Here is an 18,337-nt window from a genome sequence, read left to right on the forward strand (position 1 = left end):
TTCCCATTGATTTAACCATTGTCGAACGAAATTCCGTTTTTCACTTGGGGATTGGGAACGGAAGAGTCTGGATTGATCAACTTCATTTTTACTACACGAAGTAATCGCTAGACAGCAGCCATCTTGAATTATCGTTCGTCTTGTTGTGAAGTGCTAAACAAAATTAATTTATCATTTAACAAAACAATGCCAACCTATCAAGGTAAATGTTTCTAACTTTATTTTTAGCTGCGACTCGGCACAAGGAACTGTAGTAATTGGACATGCCTAATGTTATCTTTAAATAAACACGTGTTTGCTTATAATTTTTAACTTGACTTCGGATTGTTTACTTCTGTCCTAAATTCATCATGAATATTATAATTTTATCATTTTAATCATATAATAAACTGTTCGAAGTATCACTTGAACAAATTCATGACAAGTGCATGTGAATGATGTCTGATGGTAGGAGTCATTAAACTCGCGAATAATTCTCGTCCAATCATCTTTTTCCTCTTTCAGTGTCTGTAAAATGGGGAAAAGAGAAGTTTGAAAACTTGGAGGTAAACACAGATGAGCTACCAGAGTTGTTTAAAGCTCAGCTGTTTGCATTAACGAACGTCACCCCGGAGAGACAGAAGATAATGTTGAAGGGTAGTGTTCTCAAGGTATAAATGTCATCAACAGTATTAAAGTAAATGGTTTGAACCCGGGAGTATTGTTACATGTTTGTCAATGTAGATCGTCCAGGCTGGTATAGTCCTGAGAAGGGCTGTTTTTGTTGTTGTTGACTGACGTTTTGACAACCTTAGCGGTAGTCATCTTCAGAGTCAAAGGAGGAGTAAACGTCAGGTTAGCCGTATTTGTTATCTGGTTCTTACGTCATTGTATTGTGTGTACAGGAAATGTGTGGGTGTCAAAAAAAACAACAAAAACGGTCCTTCTCAGGACTATACCAACCTGGACGATCTACATTTACAAACATGTCATCAACAGTGTTGTTATTGAGTTTTTTTAAGTAATATTCGATTTATTTTCTGTATGACTTATTTTAATCTGTTGTAAAATTTTCTCTCCTTGAGCCAGGATGATGGATGGAGTAACATGAAGCTTAAAAATGTATGTAAATTTATTTACATAATTAATTTTATTATTTAATTTTTTAAAAAAATTTTATGTCAAATTGATTTTGCTATAATTTGACATTTGTCTTAATAGGGATGTATGATGATGATGGGTACTGTAGGTGAGCTGCCACAGGCCCCAAAGAAAGTAATGTTCAGGAAGACATGTCGGACTCCCAGCCAGCATACTGTAAATACTTTTTTATTTTGCACACTTTATGAATTGGAAAGAAAAACAAACCTTTTTTTTTAAATTACAGTTGAAGCTACCCACGGGTCTTACAAATCTTGGAAACACTTGTTATATGAATGCAACTGTCCAATGTTTGTGTACTGTTTCTGAATTGAATGAGGGATTGCAAAAGTAAGTGTAGCTTGATAAACATACTGATTGAACACCTATTGAAAAATTTGGCATCTGTGAGTCTGCAGTCAGCCGAACAGTTGCATGATTGCAAAAGTTCTGAAACCAATTTTTTAAAATTATCATAAAGTACATAAAAATTTTGTAGTTTTTATGTGCTATTTGCATAGTTTTTATGTACTAAGTTTTCAATAAAGTTGGTGTGTGCTGCTTAATGATAAAACACCTCATTAGCTTAAGTTTCATTGAAGACTGAAAAATGATGATAAGATTATAAAAGTATCCCTAGACCTTCAATTTTATATATGCTTTTCTTTGAATTTTCTTAAAAGAAACAGCAGAAAATTTCTTTGATGAAAATAATTGATATTTATTGATGTGGTTGAGCATGATATCAAGAATTATTTGACCAAGGTCAAAGTTATCAGTAGAATAATTATTGATATCGCGCAAAAACCAAATTCTATAATTGTTTTATTATACAACTGTAAATACAGAAGCTTTTAAACTATTTTGTACGAAAGTCATAAAATTTTCCCGTATCTTGACTCAAAATAATTTTTTGCTTTTAGTTTCATCTTTTTCCAAATGAAAACTTTCCTGACTGACATTGTTACACTTTCTCTGTTTTTTACATCTTTATTCAAAATAATTTAGGAAAGCAGTTTGTAAAATACTTGCAAATCTGAAGCAAGATTTCTCCATTAATCTTTTTCAATTTTGTTTACAATTTTCATGTAAAAATTCAGGGGCAAAACCTTGAGAATTATCTGTATGCTCATAATTAGACTATCACAATCAAGATTGCATTAATAACATTGTATAGCAATTGCTCTCATGTATCATTTAATATTTAATGAACTCTTTTGTGAACAGATTCAATGGTACTACAAACTTTGCTTCACAGCTTAATTCTACAGAGCAAACTGTTTTTGTCCGGCCTCAGAGATACATTTCAAAAATCAATGAGAATTCCGACAGCTTCCCTCCGTTCTTTTAGTTCAGGTGATGTATTTGAATTGATTTCTCATGCATTTATCCATGATAAAACTTTCCGCATTACACCCATTTCCCACAAGTGAATTTTTGAAGAATAGCCTTGAAATGCAGTTTTTACCCACAATTTCTAGGCGTTACATCTGGCATTTCCACATTTTGCTGAGAAAAATGATCAAGGCTCCAATGCAAACAGGTATTTGCGCAGCTATTTAAAGAACATTTATGTATTTAAAGCAGAGGTGAAACGAGCCTGATATTTTGTCTCAGTTTGTAAATTTGTGTGTTCCACTGCCACTCCTGTAGAAACAGTAGATTTACCATCGCTGACAGTTTTTATGACATACTTACAACGACTCTCAACGACTTACAACGACTTACAACCACTCTCAACGACTCAACGACTTACAACGACTTACAACGACTTATAACGACTTATAACGACTTACAACGACTCTCAACGACTTACAACGACTCTTAACGACTTACAGCTACTCTCAACGACTTACAACGACTTACAACAACTCTCAACGACCTACAACGACTCTCAACGACTTACAACGACTTCAACGACTCTTAACGACTTACAACGATTCTCAACGACTCTCAACGACTTACAACGACTCTCAACGACCTACAACGACTCTCAACGACTTACAACGACTCTCAACGACTCTTAACGACTTACAACGATTCTCAACGACTCTCAACGACTTACAACGACTCTCAACGACTTACAACGACTCTCAACGACTTACAACGACTTACAACGACTCTGCTTTGAACGTTTGTCTTAACGACAGAATGATAGTGATCAAAAATTTACATAGCAAGAATAAACCCTGAAAGTGGGCTTTGCTACTCATCTAAAGCTATTCATCGTACTGTAGAAAAACAGTTTTCTTTTTTCTTTTTTACAGGATGCGAACGAATGTTGGACCCAGTTTGTCCGTATTCTGCAGCAAAAACTTCCGGCCGTGAGGTCTGGGGACGAAAATAAAGAGATGACAAACGGCGAGGCTTCATCGAGGCAGTCGTCATTAATCGACCAATATTTTGGTAATGATATGATTATTATTTTGATGATCATCGTAACAGCATGTATTTATATATTTTTCATTTCAGGTATTCAGTTTCAAAGCACGTATCTTTTACCGATTTTTTCACCAATTGAAAAAAAATTACGATGTGTTGAGCTTATTTGCTTCATTTCAATAACGATGTGTTTCTGAAGCAATTGTTTTCTTCAAGTCTATCGTCTTCACGCTAGTTTTAACGTTTTTAACAGTATCTGCATATGAGAAGCATTAGTTATATGATCAGGTCTTTGGTTGATTTTGTTTGTGGGAGGGAGGTCGCTTTTGGAGCCATGTAAGAGGTTGCTGCCATCGATTTCATCTGCAAACCATTTTTAGCACCTACTGGTGCATGGTTGAGTTGAAGACAAATATTGTTTTGGATTGTATTCTGTGGATTTCATTTATAAATTATATCAGACCATATGCTCAATAAATCACTTAGCTACCTAAATTGTATAAACAAACGATAATTCTTCCATTACAATGTAACAGACCGTGCGCCGCAAACTTTGTAATAATTGATTATGTATACATTATATATTTACCAAAATATAAAATAAAAATATATAAAATAATAAATAATATATAATAAATAATATAAAATATATGGTAAATATATGAATATATATACATAATCAATTAACACGAAGTTTGTACAGTCTGTTACGATTGAATGGAGAGAGTTATCCATTGTTTGTACAATTTAGCTAACTAAGTGATTTATTGGGCTACCTATGGTCTGATATAGAAATTTTATAAATGAGAACGTCCACAGAATACAATATAAAATCCAAAACAATATTTGTCTTCAACCTCAACTATGTACCAGTAGATGCTAAAAAATGGTTTGCAAATGAAATTGATGGCAGGCAACTTCATTTTTATGGCTCCAAAAAGCGACCCACCCCCACCCCCTCCCCACAAACAAAATCAACCAAAGACCTGATCTGATTTATTGGGCCGCTTATGATCAAACACTTAATTTATCAACGATAGTCTGATGCTTTATGCTCGTTTCAAATTTATTGATCAATGCGTTTATCTTTTCGTTATTACCTTAACATTAACAGCTTAAAATGTACTGAAGCGCCCGATGAACCGGAATCTGTATCCACCGAGACCTTATATCAACTCAGCTGTTTTATCGATAAAGGTAAAGGTTTTCTGAAGTCCTCAGTACAGTTGCTGTAGGAAGATTTGACGGGGAAGGGGAGGGCTTATATTCATATAGGCATGTTTTGTGCTTTTAAAGAATGTGTGTCAACCAAGATGCATTGCGCGTTGATCAACAGCGTGACGGCCATTTTGTGGGTCGAGAAAATGGCGCATTTTGTTATTGTAGTCCATGAAACTTGGACAAACGATAATAACTTATGTGAAATAGAGTTTTTTGCCAACTTTTTGGATAAATTAGTCGACGCAGTGACGAAAATGGATACCGTGTGCCACAAGCTCAAAGAGTAAAGATATAAACATGCGTAAACACAAGCACGCAATGCATCTTGGTTGATACACATTCTTTAAGTGTCTTTAAAACACAATGTTTTCTAAGGACTATAACGTGAATGTATGAATATGAGTCCTACCACCACCACCCCCCACCCCGTCCATTATCAATTTCATACGGTCCCGCAGTAATGTGTGAAAATGCATGAACAGTATAATTTACTCTAGGTCTTTTTCTTCATGTTGTAGATGTAAAGTATCTCTATACAGGATTAAAAAATGTACGTATGTGCTGTAAACGTTATAATTAAAAAAAACCTTCATTATTGATCTCTTTTTGTTGTCTTTCCAGCGTCTAACAGAAACTATTCATAAAAATTCAACGAGCCTTGGCCGAAATGCGGAGTATTTAAAAACTGTAAGTAAATTGACGTCGTTTTTTACTAACAATAATGCATTAGTATGTGTGCCGGACGTCATTGCTGTCTGGTTAGTTTTGTTGTTTTTGTTGAGCTGGATCCCTTTGCATGGAGCATGCGTAGCGCTATCTAATGGATAGTGATATTTTGCCAAAAGCTCCACTTTAAACAAGTCGAGCATTTCATTGGCAGCACAGAATACTGTCATATACAGATTCCCACCTTTAAATATACCTGTAAAACAGTCACTATCATAAACAGATTCCCACCTTTAAATAACCCGTAAAACAATCACTATCATAAACAGATTCCCACCTTTAAATAACCCGTAAAACAATCACTAACATAAACAGATTCCCACCTTTAAAATAACCCGTAAAACAATCACTATCATATACAGATTCCCGCCTTTAAATAACCTGTAAAACAATGACTATCATAAACAGATTCCCACCTTTAAATAACCCGTAAAACAATCACTATCATAAACAGATTCCCACCTTTAAATAACCCGTAAAACAATCACTATCATAAACAGATTCCCACCTTTAAATAACCCGTAAAACAATCACTATCATATACAGATTCCCACCTTTAAATAACCCGTAAAACAATCACTATCATAAACAGATTCCCACCTTTAAATAACCCGTAAAACAATCACTATCATATACAGATTCCCACCTTTAAAATAACCCGTAAAACAATCACTATCATAAACAGATTCCCACCTTTAAATAACCCGTAAAACAATCACTATCATATACAGATTCCCACCTTTAAACAACCCGTAAACAATCACTATCATATACAGATTCCCACCTTTAAATAACCCGTAAAACAATCACTATCATAAACAGATTCCCACCTTTAAATAACCCGTAAAACAATCACTATCATAAACAGATTCCCACCTTTAAATAACCCGTAAAACAATCACTAACATAAACAGATTCCCACCTTTAAATAACCCGTAAAACAATCACTATCATATACAGATTCCCACCTTTAAATAACCCGTAAAACAATCACTATCATAAACAGATTCCCACCTTTAAATAACCCGTAAAACAATCACTATCATAAACAGATTCCCACTTTTAAATAACCCGTAAAACAATCACTAACATAAACAGATTCCCACCTTTAAATAACCCGTAAAACAATCACTATCATATACAGATTCCCACCTTTAAATAACCCGTAAAACAGTCACCATCTTATTCAGATTTTCACCTTTTATAACCAGTAAAAAAATAACTGTTTCATGAATGAGGCATTTTCTGGTCTTCGTGCACTCATCTTATGATCTTGAATTGAAAGATAAACTTCCCCAGCATGTTAAAGGTATTTCTTTTTCTTTTTAGTCTCTTTTAAAGCGTCTGCCTGCATACCTTTCAATACAATTTGTTCGTTTTTATTACAAAGAAAAAGAGAAGGTTAACGCAAAAATTTTAAAGGTATGAATGTTCACTATGACGTTGTTTCAATAACCCATCCCTAGCAGTTCACTATGGCGTTGTTTCAATAACCCATCCCTAGCAGTTCACTATGGCGTAGTTTCGATAACCCATCCCTAGCAGTTCCCTACGGCATAGTTTCGATAACCCATCCCTAGCAGTTCCCTATGGCATAGTTTCGATAACCCACCCTAGCAGTTCCCTATGGCATAGTTTCGATAACCCACCCCTAGTAGTTCCCTATGGCATAGTTTCGATAACCCACCCTAGCAGTTCACTATGGCATAGTTTCGATAACCCACCCCTAGTAGTTCCCTATGGCATAGTTTCGATAACCCACCCTAGCAGTTCCCTATGGCATAGTTTCGATAACCCATCCCTAGCAGTTCCCTACGGCATAGTTTCGATAACCCACCCTAGCAGTTCCCTACGGCATAGTTTCGATAACCCATCCCTAGCAGTTCCTACGGCATAGTTTCGATAACCCATCCCTAGCAGTTCCCTACGGCATAGTTTCGATAACCCACCCTAGCAGTTCCCTACGGCATAGTTTCGATAACCCATCCCTAGCAGTTCCCTACGGCATAGTTTCGATAACCCATCCCTAGCAGTTCCCTACGGCATAGTTTCGATAACCCACCCTAGTAGTTCCCTATGGCATAGTTTCGATAACCCATCCCTAGCAGTTCCTATGGCATAGTTTCGATAACCCACCTCTGACAGTTCCTATGGCATAGTTTCGATAACCCATCCCTAGCAGTTCCCTATGGCATAGTTTCGATAACCCATCTCTGACAGTTCACTATGGTATAGTTTCGATAACCCATCCCTAGCAGTTCTCTATGGCATAGTTTCGATAACCCACCCCTAGCAGTTCCCTATGGCATAGTTTCGATAACCCACCCTAGCAGTTCCTATGGCATAGTTTCGATAACCCATCCCTAGCAGTTCCCTATGGCATAGTTTCGATAACCCATCTCTGACAGTTCACTATGACGTAGTTTCAATATTTTGCTCTAACCGTTTTTCAAATCATAATTTAATTTCTAAGGATGTGAAATTTCCATTAACATTGGATTTGTTGGAACTATGTACACCAGAACTCCAAAAAAGATTGTTACCAATTCGTGAGAAATTCAAGGAGATGGATGACAAAAAACTCGAGGAGGAAAAGGCACGTAGAGTTAAAGCACTTGAGGATACACTATACACATAAGTACTTGAGGATACACTATACACATGTGTACTTGAGGATACACTATACACATGAGTACTTAAGGATACACTATACACATGAGTACTTGAGGATACACTATAAACATGAGTACTTGAGGATACACTATACACATAAGTACTTGAGGATACACTATACACATGTGTACTTGAGGATACACTATACACATGAGTACTTAAGGATACACTATACACATGAGTACTTGAGGATACACTATACACATAAGTACTTGAGGATACACTATACACATGTGTACTTGAGGATACACTATACACATGAGTACTTAAGGATACACTATACACATGAGTACTTGAGGATACACTATAAACATGAGTACTTGAGGATACACTATAAACATGAGTACTTGAGGATACCAATAATGTTTTATTTTCTCTCTTTACTCCCCTCCCCCTGTGGGATTTATTGTTATCATTCAAGTGGGGATTAGTAAAGGCGAGAGGCTAAATAAAAAGAGGCTGGGGACTAAATGAATTTTCACACAAATTGTTTTCGCATTTTATATGTAATTCACATGCTTCAATATTACTTTTTATTAAAATACTCAATCCCCATTCCTTATGCAATGTCGGCAGAGAACCTGACAAAGTCCATGCTCAATGCACATAATCTCGTTGTTCAGAGACTTGGAGGTGAATGTATGTCAGGGGTTTGTTTTTTGCTACCTTTCAAATGTGGGATCATTAAAAGGGTGAGGTGGGGTAAAATAGGTATGGAGCTGTTGAAGTGGGTACTCGAGGGTACTTGAGGGTACTCGAGTGTACTTGAAGATTTTAATTATGGTGTGTCTATGTTGTGATGTATACGCTTTAGAAAATATTTTTGTCTGATCGAATTTTTTTAACATATGTTATTTGTGCTTGTACGTATTTAGAAAGCTAAGCTTGAGGGAAAGAAATCTGGTGTTAATAAAATGGATGTCGATTCTGACGTAAAGGAATACCAACCATACTCTTTTTCTGATGGTAAGTTACTATAGAATTGGATTTGATAGTTAAGATTAAGAAACTATCGATTGCATGAAATAGATTCGATTTATTAGGTTTTATTTAAATGGTTTTGGAACACAGCCAGTAATTCGCAGTTCATTAATTCATGACGCAAACTGCTTGAAATTTTTCAAATATCTTTCAAAACAAAGATCAAAGAATAATTTGTCTGTTAAATTGTCGGCAGAACGGCCGAATTTTGTGATTCAAGAATATTTTCTGTCGTTTCCTCCCTTCAAAAATACATTTTACATATAATGGTCGCAAGACTTGGCAAAAGATTAAAGATGAAATGAAACGCTCATCTTTTTAACAAGCAAACACGTTTGTATTTCCAGTCTTATTGGGCTCGTCTGAAGGTTAACATCAAATCTGTTAGTAAAATTATGTCCTTTTGTTTGCCCATGATGCAACATTGTGTCGGTCTGGCGTCATCACTTCTGTTTCAATAATGGCTTTGCCACTTTGCCAAAGATTAAGTATGTAACGAAGCGTGTCTATTTAATAGGCGAACGTATTTTATATTTACAATCTTCTTGCACTGGCATCAAGGTTGACAAATTCTACTTAAGTACACATTTTGTGTAAAACCTTGATTCGTGGCGTAGAAAAGCATTAACGTGGAGCGTTGCCATCTTTTCGAGGTAAATAATCTAACCGTGTATTGTTGTTATTTCGTGGTACGCGCAATAAATCGATTATCGCAACAATTTGGACACTGTTGACTTCATTTTGGAGAAGTGTTTTGGATAAAGTGAGTAAAATCGTTATTTCCTTTTCAACACTCACTGATAGCGTTTTGACGAATGTTCCATATAAAGGCCTTTAAAATATACGAGTTGAAATCGTTGGGGAGAAGATTATTTACTGCATCGTTTGTTTTCTGAATGAAGTGCTCTCCTGGACAAAGAATTATCTGTACGTTATTGATTATTGAAACGTGAGTTTTTTTGCACTCAAAAAAGTGAAACTTCAATCGGATTACATTGCAATTATTTTGTGTTGGCACGCGTAGACTCTCAGAAAACGCTTAACAGCATTTCTGATATCGTTTTGCGCCATGATCGAAGTATTAGTTGGTATTATTTTGATATATTTTTTCTGGAGAGTTCTCTTTTTCTATTGGTCACATTTAACGTCACGTGATCTGCCACCCGGTCCATTTCCACTTCCCTTTCTGGGAAACTTAAATTTGATTGGTACGACCGTTCATATTGATTTGGCAAAGCTTGCTAAGAAATATGGCGATCTAATGACAATCTACTTCGGAAGCGAGCGTGCGCTTGTCGTGAGCAGCTCGGAAATGGCTCGGGAGGTACTCGTGAGGCAATCATTTGTTTTTGGTGGACGACCGTTGAACCTACCTTACGCGGCCATTTTGTTTAGTCACGATGGTAAGAATATCGCTTTTTCGAAAGAAATTTCTCAGCGTTGGAAGAAACAACGTAAAATATTTTATGCTGCTTACAGGACGTTTGGTAATAGTCTTGAAAATAAGGCTTGTGACGTCATAAAGGATCTTATGGATGACCTGGGAGAAAAAACGGTCACTCCAAGGAACATTCCGCAAGATATATTTCATTGTGTTGCTAACATCATTTGTGCCATAACATTTGGGTTCAAATACGACAAAGATGACCCAGAATTCCATGCTCTCATGAACACTTTTAATGTTGTGCAGCAGTATGTTGCCCCTGGCAACCTAATTGATGCCATCCCGTTGCTAAGGAGATTGCCTTTGAAGAGCGTGATTAAACTTAAGTCGGCCACTAATCTTTTGGACACGATTGTTTTGCGAATATACGGGGAGCACGAAACCGCAAATCCAGTGGAAGACTACGATTTGACGCATGCGTTTCAGAAGCAATCAGATGACATCATGGATAGTAAGAGTAATGACGTCATTTTAACGAAGGAAGAAATAACTTGTATGATGAAAGATATTTTATAGCGGGAATTGAAACCTCGACGTCAGTGATCACGTGGGGGCTGTATCTCTTGGCTTTTCATTCAGATATACAAGATCAGATTTACGAAGAGATGATGCAAGTTCTAGGCCCCGATTCTCCCCCGACATTTTCCGACCGTCATCGACTACCTTTGCTCTGGGCAAGCATCACAGAAACGTTAAGATATGGGTCTATTGTACCTTTACTTCTACCCCATAGAGCAACATCCGATGCAAAATTAACGGTTTTCACATTCCTAAAGACACGACCGTAATCGTAAATGCCTTTGCTATTCATAATGACGCAAGAACTTGGCATGACCCGCATGTCTTTAGGCCAGCCCGATTTTTGAATAGCTGTGGAAATTATTCGACACCGCCGCCTTTCTCGACGCTTCCATTCTCGGCAGGCAGTCGCGTTTGTGTCGGAGAGACTCTCGCGAAGATGGTTGTGTTCGATGTCATTGCCCGGATGTTATATAGTTACCGTATGACATTGGTAAACATGAAGTATCAGAGAGTGGAAGCTGACATGACGAATACAGATTCTATTCTTAAGCCGAAACATTTGCAAATAGCTCTTGAAAAACGTTGTGTCGTAAAAACTGACGCAGTTGATGAAACGATAAAATGTCACTTTTAGTTTTTTACTCTTGGTTTAATGACCAGTAGATTCATACGTTAAAATCTTTCATACTTAATTTTGTATATTATCTTGATGTAATCTTTCTTATATATTTAAAATAATAGTATTGTTCTTTAAATGCATAAATTTTTTTCGAATTACAAAAATTATAAGCAGTGTTCAATTTGTCTTCTGTCACCGTGCATCAAGTACATTACCCCTTCTTATCCTTGCATGTAGTAGATTACCCTCTTTATCCATGCATGAAGTACATTACCTCTTTCATCCATGCATGTAGTAGATTACTCTCCTTATCCATGCATGAAGTGCATTACCCCTTCTTATCCATGCATGAATTACATTACCCATTTCATCCATGCATGTAGTAGATTACCCTCCTTATCCATGCATGAAGTGCATTACCCCTTCTTATCCATGCATGAATTACATTACCCATTTCATCCATGCGTGTAGTAGATTATCCTCCTCGTCCATGCATGAATTACATTACCCATGGTATTCATGTATGAAGTACCGGATCCCTCGTTATCCATGCATGAACCTTTCTAATCTTTGTTTGATTTTCAGACACTGGCTCTAATAACAGTGGTTTTTACCAGTTGCAAGCTGTTCTGACTCATCAAGGACGATCATCGTCATCTGGTCATTATGTGGCATGGATCAAAGGGAGTAACAGTGAGTAAAGGTTATTATATTGCATGGATCAAAGGGTGTAATAGGGAGTAAAGTCTTATATCATTGGACTATAGTTTCTTTCTTCAACCCCATCTGACCTTAGGTACTAAACATATTGCATCGGGGTGATAAACACCTCGATTCAAACGTTTAAACACAAAAGATTCGCCAGCTTCGCTTTTGTTTTTATATTGTCAACATATGTCTCGTTTCTGCGAGCTTTTTTCGTAAAGGTAAAGTCCAACGTTACATCAATTTCCTGTGCGTTTTATTTTTCTAAACAAGCCCGTTGCAAAACATTTTAATCCATTCGAGATCTTTATAAAAAGTGAAAGAACAACAGCCATTAATATAATAAACATCGGTGAAAGTATTATTATATCTCGTATTGCATCCAACGCGAGGAGTTTCTCCGCATTATAAGAACCGTTACATTCTTCATGATAAAGAGTCTTGACCAAAGTAATCCCGCATAAAATAACGTGTATAGCTAAAAGGATAGACTCCACGATATTATCGCGTTTGGTCTGAAAGGGAAACACCAGCATGTGACATATCAAAATCGCCACGCAGATCGTTAAAGCGACCAGCATTCGTAATTTAACATCGTAGAGAAAAGTCAGCACGACAATTAAAACCAGTCTACGAAAGATGAGAAATCCTTCCCACGGTATGCGCGAAGTTGTGGAACATTCATCGGCTTTATAAAGTCTGAATGGACCCTGTAAGACATGAAGTATCCTAGAAATACTGTTCGTACTCTTTGCGGTATGACATTCGATGTTTGTTTCTTCATTGTTCGTGTTTATCTCACATATATCCTGCATCGTATGGTCGTTGTTATGTTGTCCCATTCTCGTGAAACCGCGTATCCTTGTGAATATATACAGCCAATAGCAGCAGAAGGGTAGAGGGAAGAGGCAAGCAATACAGAAGTGCTTGACGGTGATCTTTTCAAGTCGTAGAAGATGCGATCCGAGAACAGGAACAAGACAAAACGGCAGTATGGATGTTATGAAATATGCCAGGAAAATATATTGATATAGCTGATAACATTTAACGTTGCCGTTAATGTGGAGAACTTGTTCATCATCCAATGGAACACAATGCAGCAAGGATAAACAGAGTTGAGTGGATGATGCGTACATAAGGAGGGAGATGAGCGTATATGCTGAAGCAATGCGCGCCTCGAAACTTTGGTCTTTTCCGTCGTCTCTTGCATCAGTCTCGATGGAAAACGGGATGTCTCGTGACGTGTAAGATTTAAAGCGTTTACAGACGAAATTCTTTAAAATTGTTGCCGTGAACAGCACGGCAAGAAATGTGAGAAGGACGTAGCCCAGCGAGTGAAGGATTGTTTGTTTTGTGACGTCATTAAGGTCACGAATTGGACATTCCAGGAATGGAATACTCATGATGATGAAGTTGAAAATTTCTCCGATCTTATTACGTACTTCCGTCATGGCTGTTTGACGGGATTCAAAATTAGTTGGACTCACCAAGAAACGGCTGATTTGGTAATAGTAGAATACGATCTTCAACAATCCGCTGTTGGTTTCTTTGGAGGAAGTGAAAAAAATTCGCCTGACAAATCGAATTATTTCTTTATGGTAGAGAAAAAACACTAAATAAACAATACAGTAGCCGAGGCCAAAGAGAATAGCATCATAATGACCGCAGTTAGCGTTTGGAATGCATGCTGCAGAAAACAACGATACCGACATGCCATGCGGGCATTCCCCGCAAATTTTACCTTGTCTCTTTCCATGGCAACTACTGTATGTGACGCAGTCATTGCCTTGGCAACAGTAACCGTGTGGGCATCGTATGAAGCGGACTGATTGGTTGACTTTATATCCCCAGTAGTTTGGCTTTGCTGTCAGGCGACCATTGTAACATTGACCGCCATTCGCGCAGTCCTGACAATTGATACTGTTGGTGATATTGTTATGAAGTATCGCACGACTTACCGAATAAGTATTCCGCTGACATGGTTTACATTTTACCACGAACTCGTTGCATTCAACGTATGCCTTATTTTTGACCTCGTAGCAAAACATCTTTTTGGACATCACATATCCATAGGGACAAAGGATCTTGAGGTTGTCCTGAAGACGGAAACGACGTACATTATCGGGCTTCGTGAAAATGTACGCGACGACGTTTAGTTCACGTTGCGTCGCGGTGATATTAAACGTGTTGTTTTTTTGAAACAGCACGAAGTTCTTTTTTTGTGAGAAGATTAACGTCGAGGACGATGCAGGATTCGAGTTCTCGAAATAACAATCTCTGAATATAACGGCAACACTGTATGAAGAGACGCCAACGACAGCATCGTTGGGCTCATTTCCGCCATAGTTATCGATAAACGTGCATTTTGTGAACAGAAATTTTCCAGGATTTAAATGGAGATTGTAAAAACGACTTGAGCGATATTTATGCGTGTTTATGAAAGTGTTGTTGACGAAACGTACAGCTTTGCCTCGAAGGCCACCACGCGAAAGATCAAAAAAAAACGTACAAAACGGATGATGTGTTTTCAAATAACGAATTAGAAACAACAACATCAAAGATATCTACTTTTTTTTGCAGCGGCTCAAGTCGAAGTATTGTTCCTGTGCAACGGTTGTCTTTTAGTGTTAGGTTATTTAGATGAATAAGCGTTTGCTTTCGTTTCTTTGCGAACTTGTTCCCCTTGATATAAAGCGTATTTCCTTTTTTAGTTCCTGTGCATATTCCAAAATGATCTGTGAATTTGCTGCTTACAATTGTGACATTACTATAGACTGCCATTGGCAATATTTGTAGAAGCGATCCGCACATTTTCTTTTGCTCGCCATGAAAATGACAGTTTGACACGAAAACGGTCGTATGTTGAACGTAGAGTGTCTTTTTTTCCATAATTGTTCGAAGGGAAACAGGGCTGGCGCGAAACGTACTGTCGACAAGATGTGCTGTTAGATTTAGACAACTCATTGACGCCGATGGATACGTACGACCATAAAAAGTACTTTTGAGGATCGTGATGGAACAATCGTGAGCTGATTTTGCTGCGATTGCTGTATTGGAAACTCGGAAAACGCAGTTCCTGATGTAAAGTGCGAATCTTGATCGTTTATCGCAGCTAATGACCGAGTTTGAAGATATCAGAATCAAATTCGTCGTGTTTATGGTGATCTTTTCATTCAGTGATGGTATTTTAAATAATTGAGCTCCTCTTTTGCATTCAATTGTCGGTTTGCCTTTGTGACCTATGAACGTTAGGGACTTGTTAAGATATGTAACTGTTCTTGAATCTTGGCATTCGTCATATGGCTTGTGCGCATATTCAATGAGAATCTTCTCACCAGGCCTTGCAATCGTAATGGCGTGTCTGATCGTTCGACAAGAACGATTTCTATAACCACACGATGGAAAATCTGCGCCATTTTGACTGACGAACAACGATTTTGAAAGTACACTTTGACAAGCTAAATAAGAAAATTCGATTATAAACGCTCTATCTCATCATTTGTTCTTGTAAGAACTCTTTAGGAAATTGCTAAATGCAATTTGACAGTCTATTTTTACTTAATCGAAAAAACTTTGTTTTGTAAGCAGGTGGTTCCTTTTAGGTGTGGTTCCATTAAGGGGGAATTCTTTTGCGGGGTGGTTACTATGTGTGCGGGGGAGCTTAAGGGCGGTTACTTTCGAGAATGAGCGCCAGTTTTAATTCACTGGGATGATTACGTTGTGGTCAACGCAAAAGAAACTGCTTAGTTAGGGTTGATGTATTTTAGCTACGAAGTAGTTGTTTTATTACTGAGTGTAATGAAATATGTTTAAGTTAGTCACGGTTGAAGCATCGAGCGCCGTTTTATGAAAGTTGATATGATTTAAGTTGAAACCAAGTATTTGTTTGCGTAGAGACAAGTCTCATTCAAACACGAGTTACGTATTAAAAAATCATTGAATAAAGAATCTAAAATGTCCGTTTGCAATTTTTGCATCAACTGTGGCGTCATCGCCATCATTTCAAATCAAAAGTAACTTCAAGACAAAAGAACTTCGGGACAATTCGAGTGAATTTCTACCAAAAAGTGTTCACTTGTTCGTGATGATTTAAATTCCAAAAACTTACCCAGATCGAATACACTGAAGCAGAACATGACAGAAAACCTCCAACTCAAAGCCATTTTTGCGAAAAACTTTTCAAACGAAGAGAGTGATGAAGTAAAAACGTAGAAACGATGGACGTGGAATGAAGGGGGAATCCTTGCATTGGTCTTATATTAAATAAATCTGTGTGGGCAGGAAACGTCCGTTTAATGTCATTAATCAAGTCTTGAAATGACAAGTGTTAGTTTACACGTGGTAGGTGGGGCGAACGCTTCTACTTCCTCCTTTCGTTTCTCTTTTTTTTTCAATCGTAATTTTGTCCGACTTTTGAGTATGAAAACATGCGCTTAAGTTGTGTAATCAATGTCTGTAACTAATTTTGCAGGCAACGCAATGCATTTTTATGTTCTGTTCATATATTTTAGACTCTTGAGAATGACTGTTGTTTTTGGTGTTGACTGATGTTTCGACAACCTTAGATGAAGATGACTCCCGCTAAGGTTGTCGAAACTTAAGTCATCATTCAACAACAAGAGTCTTTCTCAGGGTTCTCTACATCCACAAACATGTAGCTATACTCCCCCCGGGTTCAAACCATTTACTTTATATTTTAGACTCTTGGATTAAGTGCGACGACGATAAAATAACGCACATTACTGAAGAAGATGTTTTGAAATTATCCGGGGGAGGTAAGATCATCCTCTGCCTAAGTTTTAATGGTGATTATCATTGTGTTAGGTATTTGCTGCTGAAGTTTTAGTTGAATTTAGAGGAAGGGTTCTTTGAAAATTTTATCAATGCTTTTTATGATCATGTTTTTGCTCCTTTTTGTGTTTGGGTTAGAGCCTCTCAATGATATTGAAATTTTTATATATATTGCAATCAATATCGTATCACAATGTCTAAACATTCTTTCAAATATAATGTTAACTTTCTTCATGCCGGCTAAAACTTTTCAGCTTGGAAAAGACTTATTTTGCGTGGGTTTCATCGTCAATTGAGACGTTGAAACGAAAGCGAAACAAACTCTCGAGCATGTGCAACCCTCGAACTTCGGTCTCGGGCTTGCACTGATCTTCTCTCGAGTTCTCCCAAAGGTCTCCTCGGTTTTCATAAGCCTGTGCAAACACAGTAAAAATCTTTTATTTCTTAAATAATTTTAATCTAGTCTATTTTAATACATCATTTGCTCATCATTGGAGCACATTGAACATTCCATTACACGCTTTGACTTATCAATAGTCATTTAGAAAATTCATTAGCGCGAAGGAATAATCAAGAGTATTAGTCGAAAATCAATGTTTATTTATGCCGCATAGCATAACAATAGGGAATATTAAAGTAGCATTAACGTGCATTCCATAAAATCAAATAAACATGTATATACTTTGCACGAAAGACGTCTTTCCCAACAGAAATAGTCTATCGCAGATAGTCTTTTGCAATTGCAACACCCCACTTCTATGTTATAGAAAATAGCTTTGATTTTATTTGAATGTCTGGTTTATTTTAATGATCCTTGGTTAAGGCTGTTTCTCCTTTAGGTGACTGGCATTGTGCATATGTGTTGCTATACGGGCCGAGAAGACTAGAAATCATTAAAGAATCTTCGTGATCACGTGATCTTAAGAAGAAGTGGATTTTGTACCTTTAAAGAATGCGGCATTGTGCCAATATGTCTATGGGTTGATATCATCTTAAAATCTCCTGTTGAGTAATTTGTCTCAAATCAACACTGCAGTATTTTCTTCAGTGTCATCGAGACAGTTAAGTTTATACGCTAGCCAATTGACAATTGTCAAAAAAAGATTTTTATTTTAAAAATTTGATTATTTGTACATGGAGAAATTGCGTTTTTC

The 18,337-nt window shown here is 37.1% G+C and overlaps 1 protein-coding gene across 1 annotated transcript; it reads left to right on the forward strand.

The window, feature by feature from the left end:
* Positions 1-88: 88 nt before the first annotated feature.
* Positions 89-18,326, forward strand: LOC124450295 (ubiquitin carboxyl-terminal hydrolase 14-like). The gene is made up of 18 exons (XM_047000931.1): positions 89-202; positions 505-650; positions 1,069-1,101; positions 1,201-1,296; positions 1,367-1,470; positions 2,347-2,475; positions 2,601-2,657; positions 3,383-3,525; positions 3,592-3,610; positions 4,616-4,698; positions 5,241-5,272; positions 5,344-5,409; positions 6,778-6,870; positions 7,922-8,044; positions 8,997-9,087; positions 12,273-12,380; positions 17,093-17,167; positions 18,023-18,326. Exons 7-18 carry the CDS (start codon positions 2,638-2,640, stop codon positions 18,091-18,093), a joined length of 924 nt encoding a protein of 307 aa, XP_046856887.1. The 5' UTR covers positions 89-202; positions 505-650; positions 1,069-1,101; positions 1,201-1,296; positions 1,367-1,470; positions 2,347-2,475; positions 2,601-2,637; the 3' UTR covers positions 18,094-18,326.
* Positions 18,327-18,337: the final 11 nt, after the last annotated feature.

Source organism: Xenia sp. Carnegie-2017, unplaced genomic scaffold (genome assembly GCF_021976095.1).
Source record: "Xenia sp. Carnegie-2017 unplaced genomic scaffold, XeniaSp_v1 HiC_scaffold_24, whole genome shotgun sequence".
Lineage (NCBI taxonomy): Eukaryota > Metazoa > Cnidaria > Anthozoa > Malacalcyonacea > Xeniidae > Xenia > Xenia sp. Carnegie-2017.